At 39.7% G+C, this 15,909-nt stretch overlaps 2 protein-coding genes across 3 annotated transcripts in view; both read left to right on the top strand.

Moving 5' to 3' along the window:
- Window positions 1–7,915, top strand: part of fn1a (fibronectin 1a) — a 33,996-nt gene extending 26,081 nt beyond the window's left edge. Inside the window, exons 36-49 of one of the 2 annotated variants that reach the window (XM_077537335.1) lie at window positions 528–615; window positions 776–958; window positions 1,082–1,171; window positions 1,312–1,503; window positions 1,611–1,700; window positions 2,884–2,992; window positions 3,089–3,308; window positions 3,395–3,565; window positions 3,645–3,783; window positions 3,866–4,033; window positions 5,275–5,400; window positions 5,474–5,580; window positions 5,682–5,801; window positions 7,004–7,915. In XM_077537335.1, the coding sequence (XP_077393461.1) occupies window positions 528–615; window positions 776–958; window positions 1,082–1,171; window positions 1,312–1,503; window positions 1,611–1,700; window positions 2,884–2,992; window positions 3,089–3,308; window positions 3,395–3,565; window positions 3,645–3,783; window positions 3,866–4,033; window positions 5,275–5,400; window positions 5,474–5,580; window positions 5,682–5,801; window positions 7,004–7,072 (1,872 nt within the window). In that variant the 3' untranslated portion in view covers window positions 7,073–7,915. Of the gene's footprint in view, window positions 1–527; window positions 616–775; window positions 959–1,081; window positions 1,172–1,311; window positions 1,504–1,610; window positions 1,701–2,880; window positions 2,993–3,088; window positions 3,309–3,394; window positions 3,566–3,644; window positions 3,784–3,865; window positions 4,034–5,274; window positions 5,401–5,473; window positions 5,581–5,681; window positions 5,802–7,003 lie in introns of both variants that reach the window. The other variant, XM_077537334.1, reaches the window with a different exon arrangement.
- A 982-nt stretch (window positions 7,916–8,897) lies between these two features.
- Window positions 8,898–14,900, top strand: umps (uridine monophosphate synthetase). The gene is made up of 10 exons (XM_077536650.1): window positions 8,898–9,149; window positions 9,603–9,756; window positions 9,827–9,951; window positions 10,154–10,341; window positions 10,406–10,503; window positions 11,974–12,134; window positions 12,208–12,325; window positions 12,426–12,601; window positions 13,042–13,156; window positions 14,220–14,900. Exons 1-10 carry the CDS (start codon window positions 9,000–9,002, stop codon window positions 14,396–14,398), a joined length of 1,464 nt encoding a protein of 487 aa, XP_077392776.1. The 5' UTR covers window positions 8,898–8,999; the 3' UTR covers window positions 14,399–14,900.
- The last annotated feature ends 1,009 nt before the right edge of the window (window positions 14,901–15,909 follow it).

Below are 15,909 nucleotides of genomic sequence, written 5' to 3'. Positions count from 1 at the left end.
GTTTCATACGCATTATTTATTTATATACAGTATTTAGCTACAGCTAAATTCATGGTCATTTTGCACATGCACGTATTAAATTAATCAAAGCTGTAGTTATGTTCCATTCATTATTCACGATAACGGCAATATTGCAATATCAAAACTGCCACAATATCGTTGTCGTCATGATATTAAAAGCAGCACATCTGTTAAAAAAAAAAAAGTCAGGTTGATTTCCATGTGTGCAGTTCTAGCACCCTCTGGTAGCTAGTTTTTTAGTGCAGTTTAATTTTTACAAGGCATGTTTTGGACCTTCTATGTTTAAAATCCACACAAATGGTCAGGTCAGGTGAAGGGGATTGTTTTTATTTTATTTTTTTTCTACAATATCGTGACCCTTTTTTTTTTTTTATGTCGCCAACCTCCCCACAATATCGTGATAATTATCGCATCGCGACAATATCGTATCGCGATGTTTGGATATCGTTCCAGCCCTATTGATTACAGTGCCAAGTTTGACCGTACTGTTTTTACTTTTCTTCTAGGTTGCAACTACTTATGATGTACATGTGTACGCCTTGAAGAATTCCCTGACCAGTCGGCCGGTCCAAGGAGAGGTTACCACATTGGAGAGTGAGTTTTGTTCAAACATCATTTCAAGCGGACAAATAAACACATTTTTTAAAGCTGGAGAAACAACATCCTTTTGGAGCAGAAACGTTCTTGTGTTTATCCTATACTTCCTCCCTCTCTGTCGCCGTTTCTCTGACCTTATTCTCGTGTCGCATTCAAGATATCAGCCCCCCTCGTCGCGTACGCATCACCGACGTCAACGACTCCTCCATTACGCTGACCTGGCGCTCCAAGACGGATGCAATCTCGGGCTTCCTGGTTGAGGCCACTCCCACTTCCTCTACTACATTCATACCCATTCAGAGGACCATCAGTGGAGACTCGCGCTCGTATACTATCACAGGTACACGGATTTTAGTAGCTCGATATACATAGAGAGAGTAATCCTCACCTCTGATCCATAGCAGCACTGTTAAAAATACAAATATTCGTTCTTCATGCGACTTTGCCCTTCTATACATGACAGGGCTGGAGCCTGGTACCAATTATAAGATCAACATCTATACACTGAAAGGAAATGGCCGCAGTGCACCTCTTACACTCACCGCCTCCACAGGTAAGCATCATTCATTATTCTGTAACTTCAGTCAACAACAGTATTTGACTTGAACCCAAATACGATGTAATAGTGGAACACACATAAGAAGGCATTATACTGCTGACTGATGAATTTCTAATTGTTATTATCTTCTTTAGCCAAACCGGTGGTCAGCCCTCCCACCAATATCCAGTTTACTTCCCTCAACCCCACCAGCATCTCCTTTTCATGGGAGCGATCCCGCAGCCCGGGCGTTACCGGCTATTATGTCACCTACGAGCAGGCCGGAGGTTTGCCTCAAGAAGTCATCCCCAGACCTCACGCCAGCCACACCTACGCCATCATCACCGGTGGGTGGGGAGAGTGATTCCAACTCACACAAATGAACACATTGAAAAATGATGCAACAGTTATGTTGTTGTACATTGCAACTGTTATATTTAATGTCTGCTCACAGGTCTGAAGCCAGGAACGGAATATGTCATTAAGATTGTTGCCCTGCAAAATACTTTGAGAAGCATACCTCTCACGGGCAAAGCCAGAACGCGTAAGTATACTAAGCAATTGTGCAATTATGCGTGCAAATTTCTAAGTGGAGCTGTGAAATGATAAATCATCCATCCATCCATCCATCCATCCATTTTCTTGACCGCTTATTCCTCACACGGGTTGCGGGGGTGCTGTAGCCTATCTCAGCTGGCTTTGGGTAGTAGGTGGGGTACACCCTGAACTGGTTGCCAACCAATCGCAGGGCACACAGAGACGAACAACCATCCACACTCACAAGCACACCTAGGGACAATTCGGAGCACCCAATTAACCCGCCATGCATGTCTTTGGAATGTGGGAGGAGACCGGAGTACCCGGAGAAGACCCACGCGGGCACAGGGAGAACATGCAAACTCCATCCAGGATGGCCGGAGCCTGGACTCGAACCCGAGTCCTCAGAACTGGGAGGTGGACGTGCTAACCAGTCTTCCACCGTGCCGCCATGATAAATCAAATAACATGAAAAGTTCAATTACCAAAAAATTCTAAGCAAAATTTTTACCTCAAGGGCTTCATTTTTCCTCACTGCAGTTGCACTTCTGTGTCGAAAGAAGTTGGCACATTGGTGGCAAGCTAGGAGTAAAGAGTACATAAATGTCAAATACTCTCCATTATATTGGGATGATTTCATACTTAAAAAGGGGAAGTCGCGCCCCCCCCCCCCAAAAAAAAAAATAACAAAAAATATTGACAATAATATGTTCGATACAGCCCCACAAGTCTAAATATGATAGTCTGGTTAATATTGCATGAGGGGAATATGAGTTAAGCAGAAAAATCAAGCCATTTTTATCCATCTCAGGGGGCGGCCATTTTGCCACTTGCTGTCGAGTGAAAATGACATCAGTGGTCGTTGCCTGTGCAACTGTGATGTCATCTTAAGTCCACAGCAAGTGGCAAAATGGCCGCCCCCTGAGATGGACAAAAACAGCTGGATTTGCTTCATAATTCACATTGCACAAATGTAATTATTCATCAGAATGTCATGTTTAGACTAGTGAGGTCACATATAACATTATTTTCAAAAAATGTCTGCTTCCCCTTTAATTGTTGGCTTTCCTGTTGTTTGAATAGGACCACTGTGCAAAAACCCCTGCCTGCAATAAAATTGAGTTGGATGCGATGTACATTTTTTTATTTGCTCTGTTGACTTTCCTTTTTTTTTTATTATGTTCAAGCAGAGCCAGCTCTTACTCATTCTCTCCTGGTCCCCGAGCTGCCTCAGCTTCCTGTTTCTCACCGACCCACCACTGACATCTTGGACGTTCCCGAGTCCTTCAATGACAAGATGTAAGAATTCGGAGAATCACTTACATACTGTCAAAAAGATATACTGCTTCTATCTCTCTCTTAAACTTTTTTTTTTTTTTTTTAAATGCATTTTAGCTTTGACTCCAACCATGTCCACTTGGCTGGTACAAGTGGCCAGAGCCGACTGGGACAGCAGGGGCAGCACATCTACACCGAATATCAGAGCCTGGGTCCTAACAATGGACTCCACAACCCCCATGGTGGACCCAAAGAAGGCCAGAGACCAATTCTCAGAGAACCTCTCGTCTACATCCCCGTGGCAGGCCCTGATGGAAACCGAGTGCCTTTGGTTAAGGTGTGTTATTTGCCAACAAAACAACCACATTCAATTATTCCATCTTGACCTCACCTGGTGTGTTTGATGTGCCTTTCTTTGGACAGGTGAGCGAAACACCTCTGCCGGGTCTTGCCTTTGGTTTCCCTGACAACGAGACGGAGTTGCCCCAAGAAGCGCAGACCATCACGACCATCTCTTGGCAGCCCATCCCGCTCACTTCCGAGTACGAGGTGTCATGCAATCCCATTACACACATGGAGGAAAGAGGATTTCAGGTAACGCAGATGCCTGTTGTTTAGAAACATTCGGAAAAGGCAGTGATGCCAATCGTGAGTGATCGCATCTTCCCCATAGATGCGTCTTCCTGGAACCGCAAACAGTGCCACTCTGATTGGACTGACATCCGGAGCCTCCTATAATGTGATTGTAGAGGCCATGAGGGGCGGAGCTAAAGAGAAGGTTCTGGAGGAAGTTGTAACCGTCGGCAATGCAGGTATGGCACGACAGCCCAAAAATATGTAAGTGAATGATAGCAATATGAAAATCACGCTTGTGTTTTCTTTTTTTCTTCTTAGTTCCAGGAGACATCCCCTTTTCCACCAACCGCGACGTGTGCTATGACACTTTCACGCACACGTACCACGAGGTGGGCTCGGAATGGGAGCGCATGTCCGAGACGGGCTTCAAGCTGTGGTGCCGCTGTCTGGGTCTGGGCAGCGGCCATTTTAGGTGTGATTCATCCAGTGAGTGGCTTATTAACACCCATCCCGGCATGCTTTGCTAGCAGGCAGCACTCCATGGAATGAGAACATTCTATGTGGGTTAACCAATGAGGAATTTATAAAAAGGACTCGAGTTATTGAAAGCACAATAGTTTTTTTTTGTTTTTTTTGTTTTTTTGTTTTTGGAGTACCACATTCAAAGGTTATCCTTGTCAGACTCCTAAAAAAAATCTTCACCAAAGAGAGACTGTTGCTCCTATGTATTATAAATTCCTAAAAAGCTATGTGGGGAACTCAACCTAAAACATTTCTTGACAATAATATGCTATATGTGACCTCACGAGTCTAAACATGACATTCTGATTAAAATTACATTTGTGGAATATGAGTTATGAAGCAAAATTATTTTTTATTCATCTCAGGGGGCGGCCATTTTGCCAAAGATGATATCACAGTTGCGCAGGCAACGACCAATCACAGCTCACCTGTTTTCTAAAGCTGAGCTGTGATTGGCTGTTACCTGAGATGTGAGTAACTGATATCATTTTCACTTGGCAGCGAGTAGCAAAATGATGTTGATAAAAACTGCTGAATTTTGCTGCTCAACTCATATTCTACTAACACAATATTTATACTAGTGGGACTGCAAAGAGCGTATTATTGTCAAGAATTTTTTTGGGGGGGCTGACTTCCTTTTTAATGAAGCCATAAAATTGTACAATTCTATGTGCCGCAGTTTTGAGCTCTCAACATGGGCAGTATGGACAATATTGACAAGTGAATTCATATATTGGATACCTTTTATGTGCATTATGTACAGCAAGTTGTTGATCCAATTCAAGTAATGGTGAATTTTGGTGTGTGCACCATTCTAGCTAGCTAGCTAGCTAGCCACCACTGAATTCAAGAATTCTCACAGTTGCGTCTGTCTGCCCATGTTGTTTCTGCTCTGTGTGTAAAAATGCCATTTTTATGAAAGAGAGCAGAAAGCAAAGCTAGGCAACCCCAGCCACAAGCTCACTTCAGTTGTTTGTATTGTCTAAACCGCTCGCATGACAATATCAAAAACTGAGCTCATCATTCATCTGCAAACTAGCCGGAACCAGAAAAACATGTCACTGTATTCCCCGCAATGAATATTTATGTTTGTACTTTTCATCTCCCCATATTTATAAACATGTGAAACGACTCCATCTCTGTCCCTCACACTTGATTTATTAATTCTCTGGCGCCATCTTTCCCGTAACCTCTCTCTCCGTCAGAGTGGTGCCACGACAGTGGCAACAACTACCGCATCGGCGAGAAGTGGGATCGCCACGCCGAGAACGGTCACATGATGAGCTGCACCTGCCTGGGCAACGGCAAAGGAGAATTTAAATGTGAACCACGTGAGTTGCTCATTTGTACCCGCGTTACATTGCGTTTTCTTCGCATGTTTGGTCAACACATTTTCCCAAACAGACGATTCCACGTGTTACGACGACGGCAAAATGTACCGCGTTGGAAACCAGTGGCAGAAAGAATACCTGGGAGCCATTTGCACCTGCACCTGCTACGGCGGACAACAGGTGGGTTTTCCAAGCATAATTACGTATGCTTGTGCATATATGTGGAAACTGAAGACTCCGGCTTGCGTGATTGTGGAACTGATTCACGTTACCAATCTCAGGGCTGGCGTTGCGAAAACTGCAGAAGGCCCGGTGGGCAGACCCACATGGAGGGTGACCTGCTTCAGCCCGTCCACACCGACGTCTTCGATCGCTACAGGGAAAATGCTCGACGCAAACTGGTCAGTATGAAAATAAGATCATCATTACAACCATTCCTTGTGCCATTTTTTTTTTAAATCACAATATTTATTTTTATATTTATTTTCGAGTGCTATGTTAGTTTTTTTACTAGGTGTGTCAAAATTAGTGCGTTAATTTTAAGTTAATTTAAAGTTCCTGTAACACCACAATTTTTTTTTTTTTTAATGCACAATTAATGACCGCCCCTTAATTGGAATCTGTACTGGGGGAATTCCAGTTGCAGGAGACACGTCCACGTCAAAATTTAGCAGTAATAATAATGCATATATTTGTGGGTCAAGATGTATTTTACAATTTTAAAAATGTGCAGAATTTCACAAGTTACTTCATTAGATAGCTTCTAATATGAAAAGAATAATGCACTGAGCCGACTGAGTACGACGTCTTACAAATGCAATTATGCCATCTACTGGCAGAAAAATGACCTCAACACAAATCAATATCACACTCGTTTACAGTACAGTGCATCTTTCTAATTTTAACTCAGTTTTATGAATTATTATGAAATTACTGTATCAATGATAAAAAGATGCAGCCATATTTCTCTTAGTTTAAATTTTTTTCCACTTTTATGTTGTCATGAGTATAAAAACTTTGTACATTTTTTGTATTGTTTGTACATTTAGAACAGATATAAAATTTGCGATTAATTATGAGTTAGCTATTGAAGTCATGCAATTAATTCAGTCAAATTTTTAATTTAATTTTAATGTAATTTTTTTAATTTTAATTTAATTTTTTTAATTTTAATTTAATTTAATTGATTTAATTTTTAATTGCCTGACACCCCTACTTTTTACTTTTTTTTTTTTTTTTTTTTTTTTTTTTTTTTTTTTTTTTTTTTTTTTTTTTTTTTTCATTAGGCATGCCACTTACTGATTCTTGGAGGATAACATTAGACTTTAGTTATAGTTTCATGGTCATCATTTGTGCTGTTTTTTTTTGTTTTTTTGTTTTTTTCTTTTCTTTTGGAACTGTGGCCTTAACTGAATTGTTGTTGTTCAAAATAGCAGTCAATGTGAACACAAACCCTTCAGGCTTAGATGAGGTGGAGGGAATTATGAACTGTTCCAAATAGCAACCATTCACATTGTTTCAGTAATGTTACTTTTTTGCGACATTCATTTTTCTTTATGTAAGATGAACGTATATTTCACCCTCTTTTCTCTTCCCGTTGCAGAACATCCAGTGTCCAATTGAATGTTTGAGTCCCGAACTGCTTGCAGATGCTCAAAGCCCCTCAAAGTAGAGAATAGGAACATGAAGAAATCAGATGGCTTTACTGCATCGCTACCACTTCAAGAAGGACACATCCTCTTGTCACTCAAAGACATTTTTATCACATATGTGCCTTATGACTCTTTCCCACCAAACCTCTGTGCCTTTTAAAAAAAAAATTCAGACCACATTGTTGTGCTCGTTCTTCGGTCAAAGAAGACATTTTTTGCATTGGAATCCTTTTAGATGCAAAACTGCCAGAGCACATATGTGCATTCAGTGCATTCAAATATGATGTACATAGACATGAACACATGATGCAGTACCGTTGCACCTGGTCTTTTTTTACTTTAATTTTTTTTTAAATCTTAAGTCACAAAATGTTCCAATAAGTTGTAAAGGGTATGTCACAATTGTTGTTATGTTAAGTTCGCCTCAGAGTGTATTCCAAAACTTTACGTTTGTTTTGCATTGAAGAGGATCAAAATGTCTAATAACTGTGGTAAATATTCAAGAATGCTTTCCTAAAGAGAAGCACTGCTACTTGTGAGATGCTAGTCAAAGCCAGCCACCACCTTGCTAGTCTTCAGCACAATTTCCTCCCTGTGTAATGTTGAGTGCAAAGCCAAAGTTGACTGACCAAAAAGGAAAATGTTTAATCTGTCATTTGAAAATGTCGCCATTGTTTTGAGGTGAGATGTATTTTCATTTCTGAATTGTTTGATTTTCTAATTTTTTTTCTTTTATTTATCCCTTTTTATTTAGGCATTTTGTTCAATGCTATTTCAGGGTTGTACACTATTTTTTTTTTTTTTTTAATGGTTGGTGCCAAACTGAACTACTGTGGATCTTTTTAATAAACTGACAAATACAACTTTGCGCTGTTTTTCTTGTTATTCCATTGGAAATGAATAGTATGTGTACCAAAAATATGTTTTTGCGCCTATGTCTTATGTCTATGGCCGTGTGACGTGACATGTGCTTGTGTTTATCGAACGGTGAACGGTCCTTGTGTCCAGTCTGTTTAAACATTTCTATAGACAGCTGATTTCAACTCTCTTCTACATAGTCACATAAAAGTAAAAATTCAAGACCTCCAACTTGAGAAAAAAAAACATAATTAGGAATCGTTGCTGTATACAATTAAATACTAACCTTACTCTCGCAAAATGAATTCTCGAAGTATTTTTGAGTTCACAAACTCCAGAGACTATCCATCTGGCTATTTGCCAGGTTACTTAAATACTGTAAAATTAAAAACAAGAAAATGCTCATTTTTGTTTTTCTTTAACATACATATGTCAGGTCAAACGCTCATAGGCATAAGACATATTTTTGGCACTCATGGAACCCAATAGAATAGAGTCCAGTAGGTAAATGGACGTGAAAAGTCTGAAACTTTGACTGTGCAATATAGCCACATGACATTCATTACATTTACAAATTTGATATATGGCCTTGCTGTAAACTGCAATATTTTTTGTGTGATGTAGACTTCTTAGTAGGATGTCTTCTTGGGAATGGGTTCATCATGAGACTTTACCTAGATCTAATAATGTACACTCAATTATACCTGTAATAATCAGGACTTTACACCCACATACACAATAGGTTAGGTCAGGCATTATGTGGATGCCTCGTGGCACCATGCTGCCTCTCACTGGTCAGTCTTAGTACTACGACTTACGTATGGTGTGCTGTGTTTGTCGTCTCTGAATAGAATAGTACAACACTAATAAGAGCAGTAATAACAAACTACATCGTTTTTTTTTCTCCCTCTACATCCCACATTTAAAAAATAAATTAGCTTGTTAAAACTTACTTGAGCGTTATACTATTACGTTGAAGGAGTGGAAGCGGAAGCAGTCGGCTTCCGTGCACGAGCTTGGCGGAAGTAGTGCACACGTCACTCTGAAGTTAGCCGTAGCAGCTCAGCTCAACTCAACGGAGACGCAAACATGGCCAACATTTGCATGGACGCGTTTATCCTGAAGCTGCAAGATGTGAACGCTGTGAAGTTTGGCGAGTATAAGCTCAAGAGTGGCTTGATGACGCCCATTTACATCGACCTGAGGGTGCTCGTGTCCCATCCTGCTCTCATGAACCAGGTAAAAAACACGTGTGGCACCCCAGGCGTGCTTCAACTTTGACTGTTGATACAACACTTGTGTCTTTTATATTTCCTCTGATTGTCCGGAAGTCTCGTCGTTATTTTGTCCAGTTATCGGTTTTCTACGTTAAATTCTTTAGTAATTTTGGTATGTGCTGTTTAACTAACGTCTCTCGCTTTCTTGGGTCAAAGTACACAGAGGTTAAAGACAAACCACTAGACCACTTAATAATATTAAGAAAAATCACTAAAAGTTCTTCGCAAACCATCCATGTCTATTTTGTGACGATGATAGTGATTTTAAATTGGTATGTTTTGCGGTATTTGTAATAATAAACATTCACTTATTTGCAATCTGCAAGCAGGCATGCTTAGCCATACATATTACATTCTCTAAGGAAAATTTGAATCCAGTATTATGACTGGATGTCATATATCTTTCCATTTTCAGGTGTCACAGCTTATGTACCAGAGAGCTCAAGATGAGAGTCTCCAGTTTGACTCTGTGTGTGGTGTCCCGTACACGGCCTTGCCCATGGCCACCATTATCTGCTCTACACATGAGCTGCCAATGCTCATAAGGCGCAAAGAGGCCAAGGACTATGGTAGGCACAATTTTCACATTTGATCGGATAATAATCTGGAAACAAAGTCCAAACGATCTGTCTGTGTCAGGAACTAAGCGCCTGGTGGAGGGCTCATTTAAAGAGGGAGATACGTGTCTCATCATTGAAGACACGGTGACCAGTGGCAGTAGCATCTTAGAAACGGTTGAAGTGCTGCACAAAGAAGGACTCAAGGTGCAGTAGGACTACAACTACTCATTCAAAGCAAAAATATTTGCGAATAGAAATGGCGACTTGGTGAGAATATCGGTGAATAACTGGTGCTACTTTCCAAAAATTAACCTATGAATATGCAAATTCTCCATTAACGAACATACACAGGTTTACTATACTTGCTTATTTAAAAATGCAACTAGATGAAATCTGTGTGTGAAAGGTGACAGACGCCATCGTGCTGATGGACAGGGAGCAAGGCGCGGTGGACATGCTGGCTTCCAAAGGCATCAGGCTCCATCCCATCATCTCCATGTTCAAAATGCTGGATGTGCTCAAATCCTCCGGGCGCATCGATGCACACACGGCCCAGAGCGTACGCAAGTTCATCCTGGACAACAACACCTTCAGGTACCGTCGCTTACCCGCTTGTCCGTCCGTCGGCAAACGCGTTTTGTATTCCGCTGTTTGTCAGGCGCAAGGAGGAGAACGGAAACGATGCCCCGGCATGGAAGAAGCAACGTGTGGAACGGAACTCAGAGCTGAGCTACGAAGCCAGAGCCAAATTGCCAAGTAGGACACACAGTGCAGCGCAAAAGTCTCACTTTCTTCTTCTCTCCACTCACTTTGTCCTTGTGAAAAAGAATATATATTTTTTTCATCCTGATTAGACATCAAATTGATTGCAGAGGTGTGCTTTATGCCCACAATAAAAGGCCACTCTCAAATGTGCAGTTTTTTTTGCCATACAGAGGCAAATGTTGGCAAATCTCGCCAGATTGATTGGTTTTCTGTCCCCTGCTGGTCAGAGTTAGACATTGCACCCGAATACTGGTGGCCAGGGATGGGTAACGGGCAGCCTGCGCCCACATTCTGAGTCGCCCCAGTTTCACCCCTTTAAGGGATACTTGACTCATTGAGCCATTTTGACCAGTGAAAAGTTAATATTTTGTCCAGAATGATTTTGATAACGTCATTATTTTTCATGTACAATTAATACCTTTAAAACCTAATTTTTCCACTAGCTATCGATTGAAGATGACATCACCTGGGCTGAGGAAATAGGTAATGACCAATCATGGCTCACCTGTTGTCTGGGTATGGTCAGTATACTGAACCATGATTGCTCGTTACCTACTTCCACAACACGGGTGATGTCATCTTCAGTCGACAGCAAGTAGAAATGAGTTTTTTTTTAAAGGTATTTATTGTCCATGAAAAATAATGAAGTTATCACATTCTTTATAGACAAAATATTTTTTTTTTACCGCTGAAAATGGCTCAATGAGTCAACTATCCCTTTAAAATGAAGTGTTGGTAATTTTTTGGGGGGAGAAATGTAAACCAATGTAGTCGCGGTTCGGCACCCGCAAAATCACCTGTTTTGCGGAATATTTTTTCAATATTCCAATAGTAATAATAATAATAATAATATTTTTTTGGGGCGGGGTGTCAAACGCAGTTTTTCATAGATGAGGTTTATCTGTGTTTTTGGGAGGATTTTTGGGACTTCCAAAAAATATCTATATATTTTCGTAGGCCAGCATGTATTTCATCCATATTTGAAATGGCATTTTTGGCATACATCTGTTTAAGAAGCATGTGCCACCACCAGTAGCGCTGTTGAAAAATTCCTTCATCATTTCGGTTGCCCATCCTAGCGGTAGTCCCCAACCCCCCCCCCCCCCTATTGTGTTATTTTATTAATTTAATGTATTTATTTTATTATTATTATTAATATTTATATTTCAATGTATTTGTCTACATCTGATGTATCATTGAGTACATTTTTTAAAAATAGTTTTCTGTGTTCATATTTTTCCATTTAAAGTACTTCATACGTTGATACAGTGTTGAAGTACTCGCTAGTTTCTTTTGTTTTCAGTACAGATGCTGTAAAACTGACAGTTTAAAAACATTTAATACATTTGAGATGAACAATGAAAAAAATTGCTTATTATTATTATTTATTATATTTTATTTTTTTGCGCTATTGGCCGTTCCTACCACAAGTTGAAATGATTGTTTTTGTTGCGTGCGCAGATGTTCACCCTCTGGCCTCCAAGCTGCTGAGCGTCATGGCGGAGAAGCAGTCCAACCTGTGCGTGTCGGCGGATGTCACGAGCAGTGAGGAGTTGCTCCAGCTTGCAGACACGCTGGGTCCCAAAATTTGCTTATTGAAGACCCACGTGGATATCTTGAAGGTAGTCGACAAAACTTCCAGGAGGAATTTGTACAAAAAAAATGAATGAGCTGTTTGTGGCGTGATTGGTGCAGGACTACACTGAAGATTTCGGCCAGAAGTTGCAGGCCGTCGCTGAGAAGCACAACTTCCTCATCTTTGAGGATCGCAAGTTCGCTGACATTGGCAACACGGTCAAGCATCAATATGAAGGTGTGACAGGTTTTTGTGATTTCAAAAATGACACCAAGATTAATCATATGACAAGAAACATTTTTTTAACTCCTCTTTCGAATTATTTTGTGTTCTGCAGGTGGTTTGTACCAGATCTCGTCGTGGTCCCACATAGTGAACGCTCACGTGGTGCCCGGTCCCGGCGTTGTGAGCGGCCTGGCGTCTGTCGGACGGGCTCTGGGCCGAGGCTGTCTGATCATCGCGCAGATGAGCTCGCAGGGCTCGCTGGCGACTGGCCACTACACCGAGGCTGCGGTAAGCATCGTTTTTTTTTTGTTTTTTTTTCCTACATATCAACAGACACTTTCTGGAGCAACACATGTAGACATAACACATAATACTCACATGCATATATTCTTTATACTCTGTAAAGAATAAATGTCACTGTGGCTTACTGATGAGTTTTGAATGCCAGGTCTCTTATACTGCCCCCTAGTGGCTAAGGCATGTACACCAGAAAGAGCTTCACAATGTCCATTGAATTGGAGAAAACAAAACAAAAAAAAAAGTGCCAAAAACTGTTTAACTCTTTACTTTCTTTTTTTAATTATGTCGTTACTCTTGATGGATGGGCAGGAACCCCACAGACGAAACTTTTTGTACACAATGTAAATGTATGTTAAATTTCCATCGGATGTATTTTTTATTTTTTTTAAGTGACCGTGCGAGTGTAGATCAAATGTCCGTCTTCTCAGGTGAAAATGGCTGAGGAACATTCCGACTTTGTCATCGGCTTCATCTGCGGTTCGAAGATCACAGAAAGGCCCGAGTTCCTCCACATGACGCCTGGAGTGCGGATGCAGGCTGGAGGTGTGTTTTCATGTTGGGGTCTACTCACTTTTGTTGCTAATATTTACATTAGATATTTTTGGTTCTGGTATTTTTTTTTTAACATTTTTTTTTGGAGGATTAGTAGGCCTACATTTACACTGATCAATTTTGGGCATGGGTCCTAAATAAAAAAAAAATTGTGCATTTTTACATAGGGGTGTACTCTATGGAGGTAAATATGGCGCAAAAGTGATTTGTAAAAAAAAAAATTGTACCTGTAGAAAAAGTATAAATTTGTATTTGTAAAAGTTGTGATTTGTACCTGTAAAAAAATGTGTACCCGTAAAAAAGAAAATGTGTACTAAAAAATTGTATGTAACAAAAAATTGTACATTTAAAAAATAAAATAAAATCTGTACGTAAAAAAATGTTCCTGTAAAAAATTTGTACCTGTTGAAAGAAGTGTAAATTTGTATCTGTAAAAGTCATTATTTGTACCTGTAGAAATGGCAACTTGTAGTCAAAAGAAGTCTGCTGCTGTCCAGTCACGTGTTTCACAAGTTTTTCTTTTTTACAGGTAATATATATTTTTTTTACAGGTACAGTTTTCTTTTCTTTTTTTTTTTTCTTTTTTTTCTTAACCGTACACTTTTTTTTTTTTTTTTTTTTTTTTTTTTTTTTTTTTTTACAGGTACAAATCCTGACTTTTACAGATACAAATTTATACTTTTTTCTACAGGTACAATTTTTTTTTTTTTGTACAAGTTACTTTTGCACCATATTTACTTCCATAGTACTCACTTTTGTTGCCAGTATTTACATTGTTTTCTTTCAGGCATGGGTCTTTTTTTTTTTTTTTTTTTTTCAGTTAGGGGTGTATTCACTTTTGTTGCCAATGTGTTGGATATTAATGTGTGTTGTTATGTTGAGAGTTCAGTGAATTCAGATTTCCAGGCTGTACTGGCTGCTTCATTTTGTAGCAAAATCTCAAATGAAACACATGAAACTCACTGGAGACGATGTAGTAACTGGACGTAAACAAAAGGTGGCGCTGTGGTTCAAACATTTTTTTTGGACTCATCTTTCTTCTCTCCACAAACAGGAGACCTTTTGGGCCAGCAGTACACCACCCCGGAGGAGGTCATCTCCAACAAGAGGTCGGATGTCATCATCGTTGGACGCGGCATCCTGGAGGCCTCCGATAGGCTGGACGCCGCAGAGGCTTACAGGAAGTCGGGCTGGGAGGCGTACACGCTGAGGATGGGGATGGGCGACCAATAGGAGCTCAAGACAAACATTTGGACCAGGATTTTTTTTGTGTGTGTGTGTACCAGCAAGTCACAGATGAAAATACACACCAACTTGCTACACTCTACATAGGTGGTAGTTGCACATTTTATATTTGAAAGCTGGTCTCCTGCGTCTCTTTGTTTCTGGTGCTTTTACACTCTTGGAACAGTAAGTCTCACTACTTTGCCAGTATTTGTACTGTACTTTTCCCACTCCCTTGTATTACCAGTACTGTCATCCTTTCTGCTGGTATTGCTTGTATACTGGAAGCACGGGCTAATTTACAACTTTCAGAGGGAACAGTTTTATATATGCACAAATATGGTCTTTAATAAGAAATCATGAGGGTTGTGACATTTTTTTTAAACCAGCTTGGACAGTCCAAATATTAGTGTGAATCAGATGAGGGAATTCTACTCATAAATGTGAATATTGTTTGTGTCTCGTCTGCCTTTCACATTAAAAACGGTGAATAAAAGAAATTATACTGTTATCTGTTCACTTTTTAACATACTAGAGTTTAGTTTGAGGGTCACTGACAGTGAAGTGGTTCATACATGCAGCTGCCTTTCAGTGCAAGTGTTTGCATTCAGAATGCATTTTATTTGTGACTACAACTGGAATAACATGAGGCACATCCATTATTTAATTTATTTTTATTATAACTTGATCGCAGGGTGGCGGGTCAGTTGCAGGAAACTCCAAGGCACATAGACAACTATGGTCAATTTTGAATTCTCGATGAAGCCAACATACTTGTTTTGGGAATGAGATTCAACCTCAGAAACGCACATTAGAACTGTGGCAGACAATTGTCAACCACTAGTACACCATGCTGCCCCCCAAAGCAAAGAAGAGAATGGAAATGACTCAAAACATTAATTTACCATAAACGCTGGCATTGTTTTCACCACATAAAGTTTTTCCATGTAATTCATTCGGTAAATCTAAAGAAAGATTCTCACTTAAGTACTGCACATTATATTTAAATATTCTTATTACGTATGCTTTAATTTTATCACTTTAAATTAGTTTACTTTGAAATAAGTGCTTCATGTTTATTTTTTTCGCATATTTTCATGAAAATATTTCGTTCTGACATTTCTATTGCTTTCTATTAGACTTTATACACTTTAAGGTGTAAACAACTTCTGCAACTCTTGTATTTTCCTTTCATGTCATTTAAGCAGTATCAAAACTAAGAAAACAGTACAATGTTCCCTCGTTTTCCGCTGGGGTTAGGTTCCAAAAAATACCCGCAATAAATGAAATCCGCGAAGTAGTTAGCAACTCTTATAAATGTTTTAAGGCTAAAAAATCCCCGCCCGCACAATTTATACACTTTTCTCATTGAGGCATTTACATGTTCTCACATTTCTCTCTTGTTCAAACATTGACAATGTTCAAACCTTCATAAATTTTTATAAAATGGGTATATTACTGTAAAAAAATATGCAAAATTGCACTTAAAAAAAAAAATCCGCGAGACCGCGAAAAGTGAA

The sequence above is a fragment of the Festucalex cinctus genome, chromosome 11 (assembly GCF_051991245.1).
Source record: "Festucalex cinctus isolate MCC-2025b chromosome 11, RoL_Fcin_1.0, whole genome shotgun sequence".
Classification (NCBI taxonomy): Eukaryota; Metazoa; Chordata; class Actinopteri; order Syngnathiformes; family Syngnathidae; genus Festucalex; species Festucalex cinctus.
Note: the sequence above shows the minus strand (reverse complement) of the source record. Positions and strands in the feature narration are given on the sequence as shown.

Excerpts from the sequence above, each read along its gene's own strand:
- umps (XM_077536650.1), top strand. The coding sequence starts at position 9,000 with ATGGCCAACATTTGCATGGACGCGTTTATCCTGAAGCTGCAAGATGTG. Across the intron at positions 10,504-11,973 it reads AGCCAGAGCCAAATTGCCAA|ATGTTCACCCTCTGGCCTCC; the intron begins GTAGGACACACA and ends TTGCGTGCGCAG. Across the intron at positions 12,135-12,207 it reads CCCACGTGGATATCTTGAAG|GACTACACTGAAGATTTCGG; the intron begins GTAGTCGACAAA and ends TGATTGGTGCAG.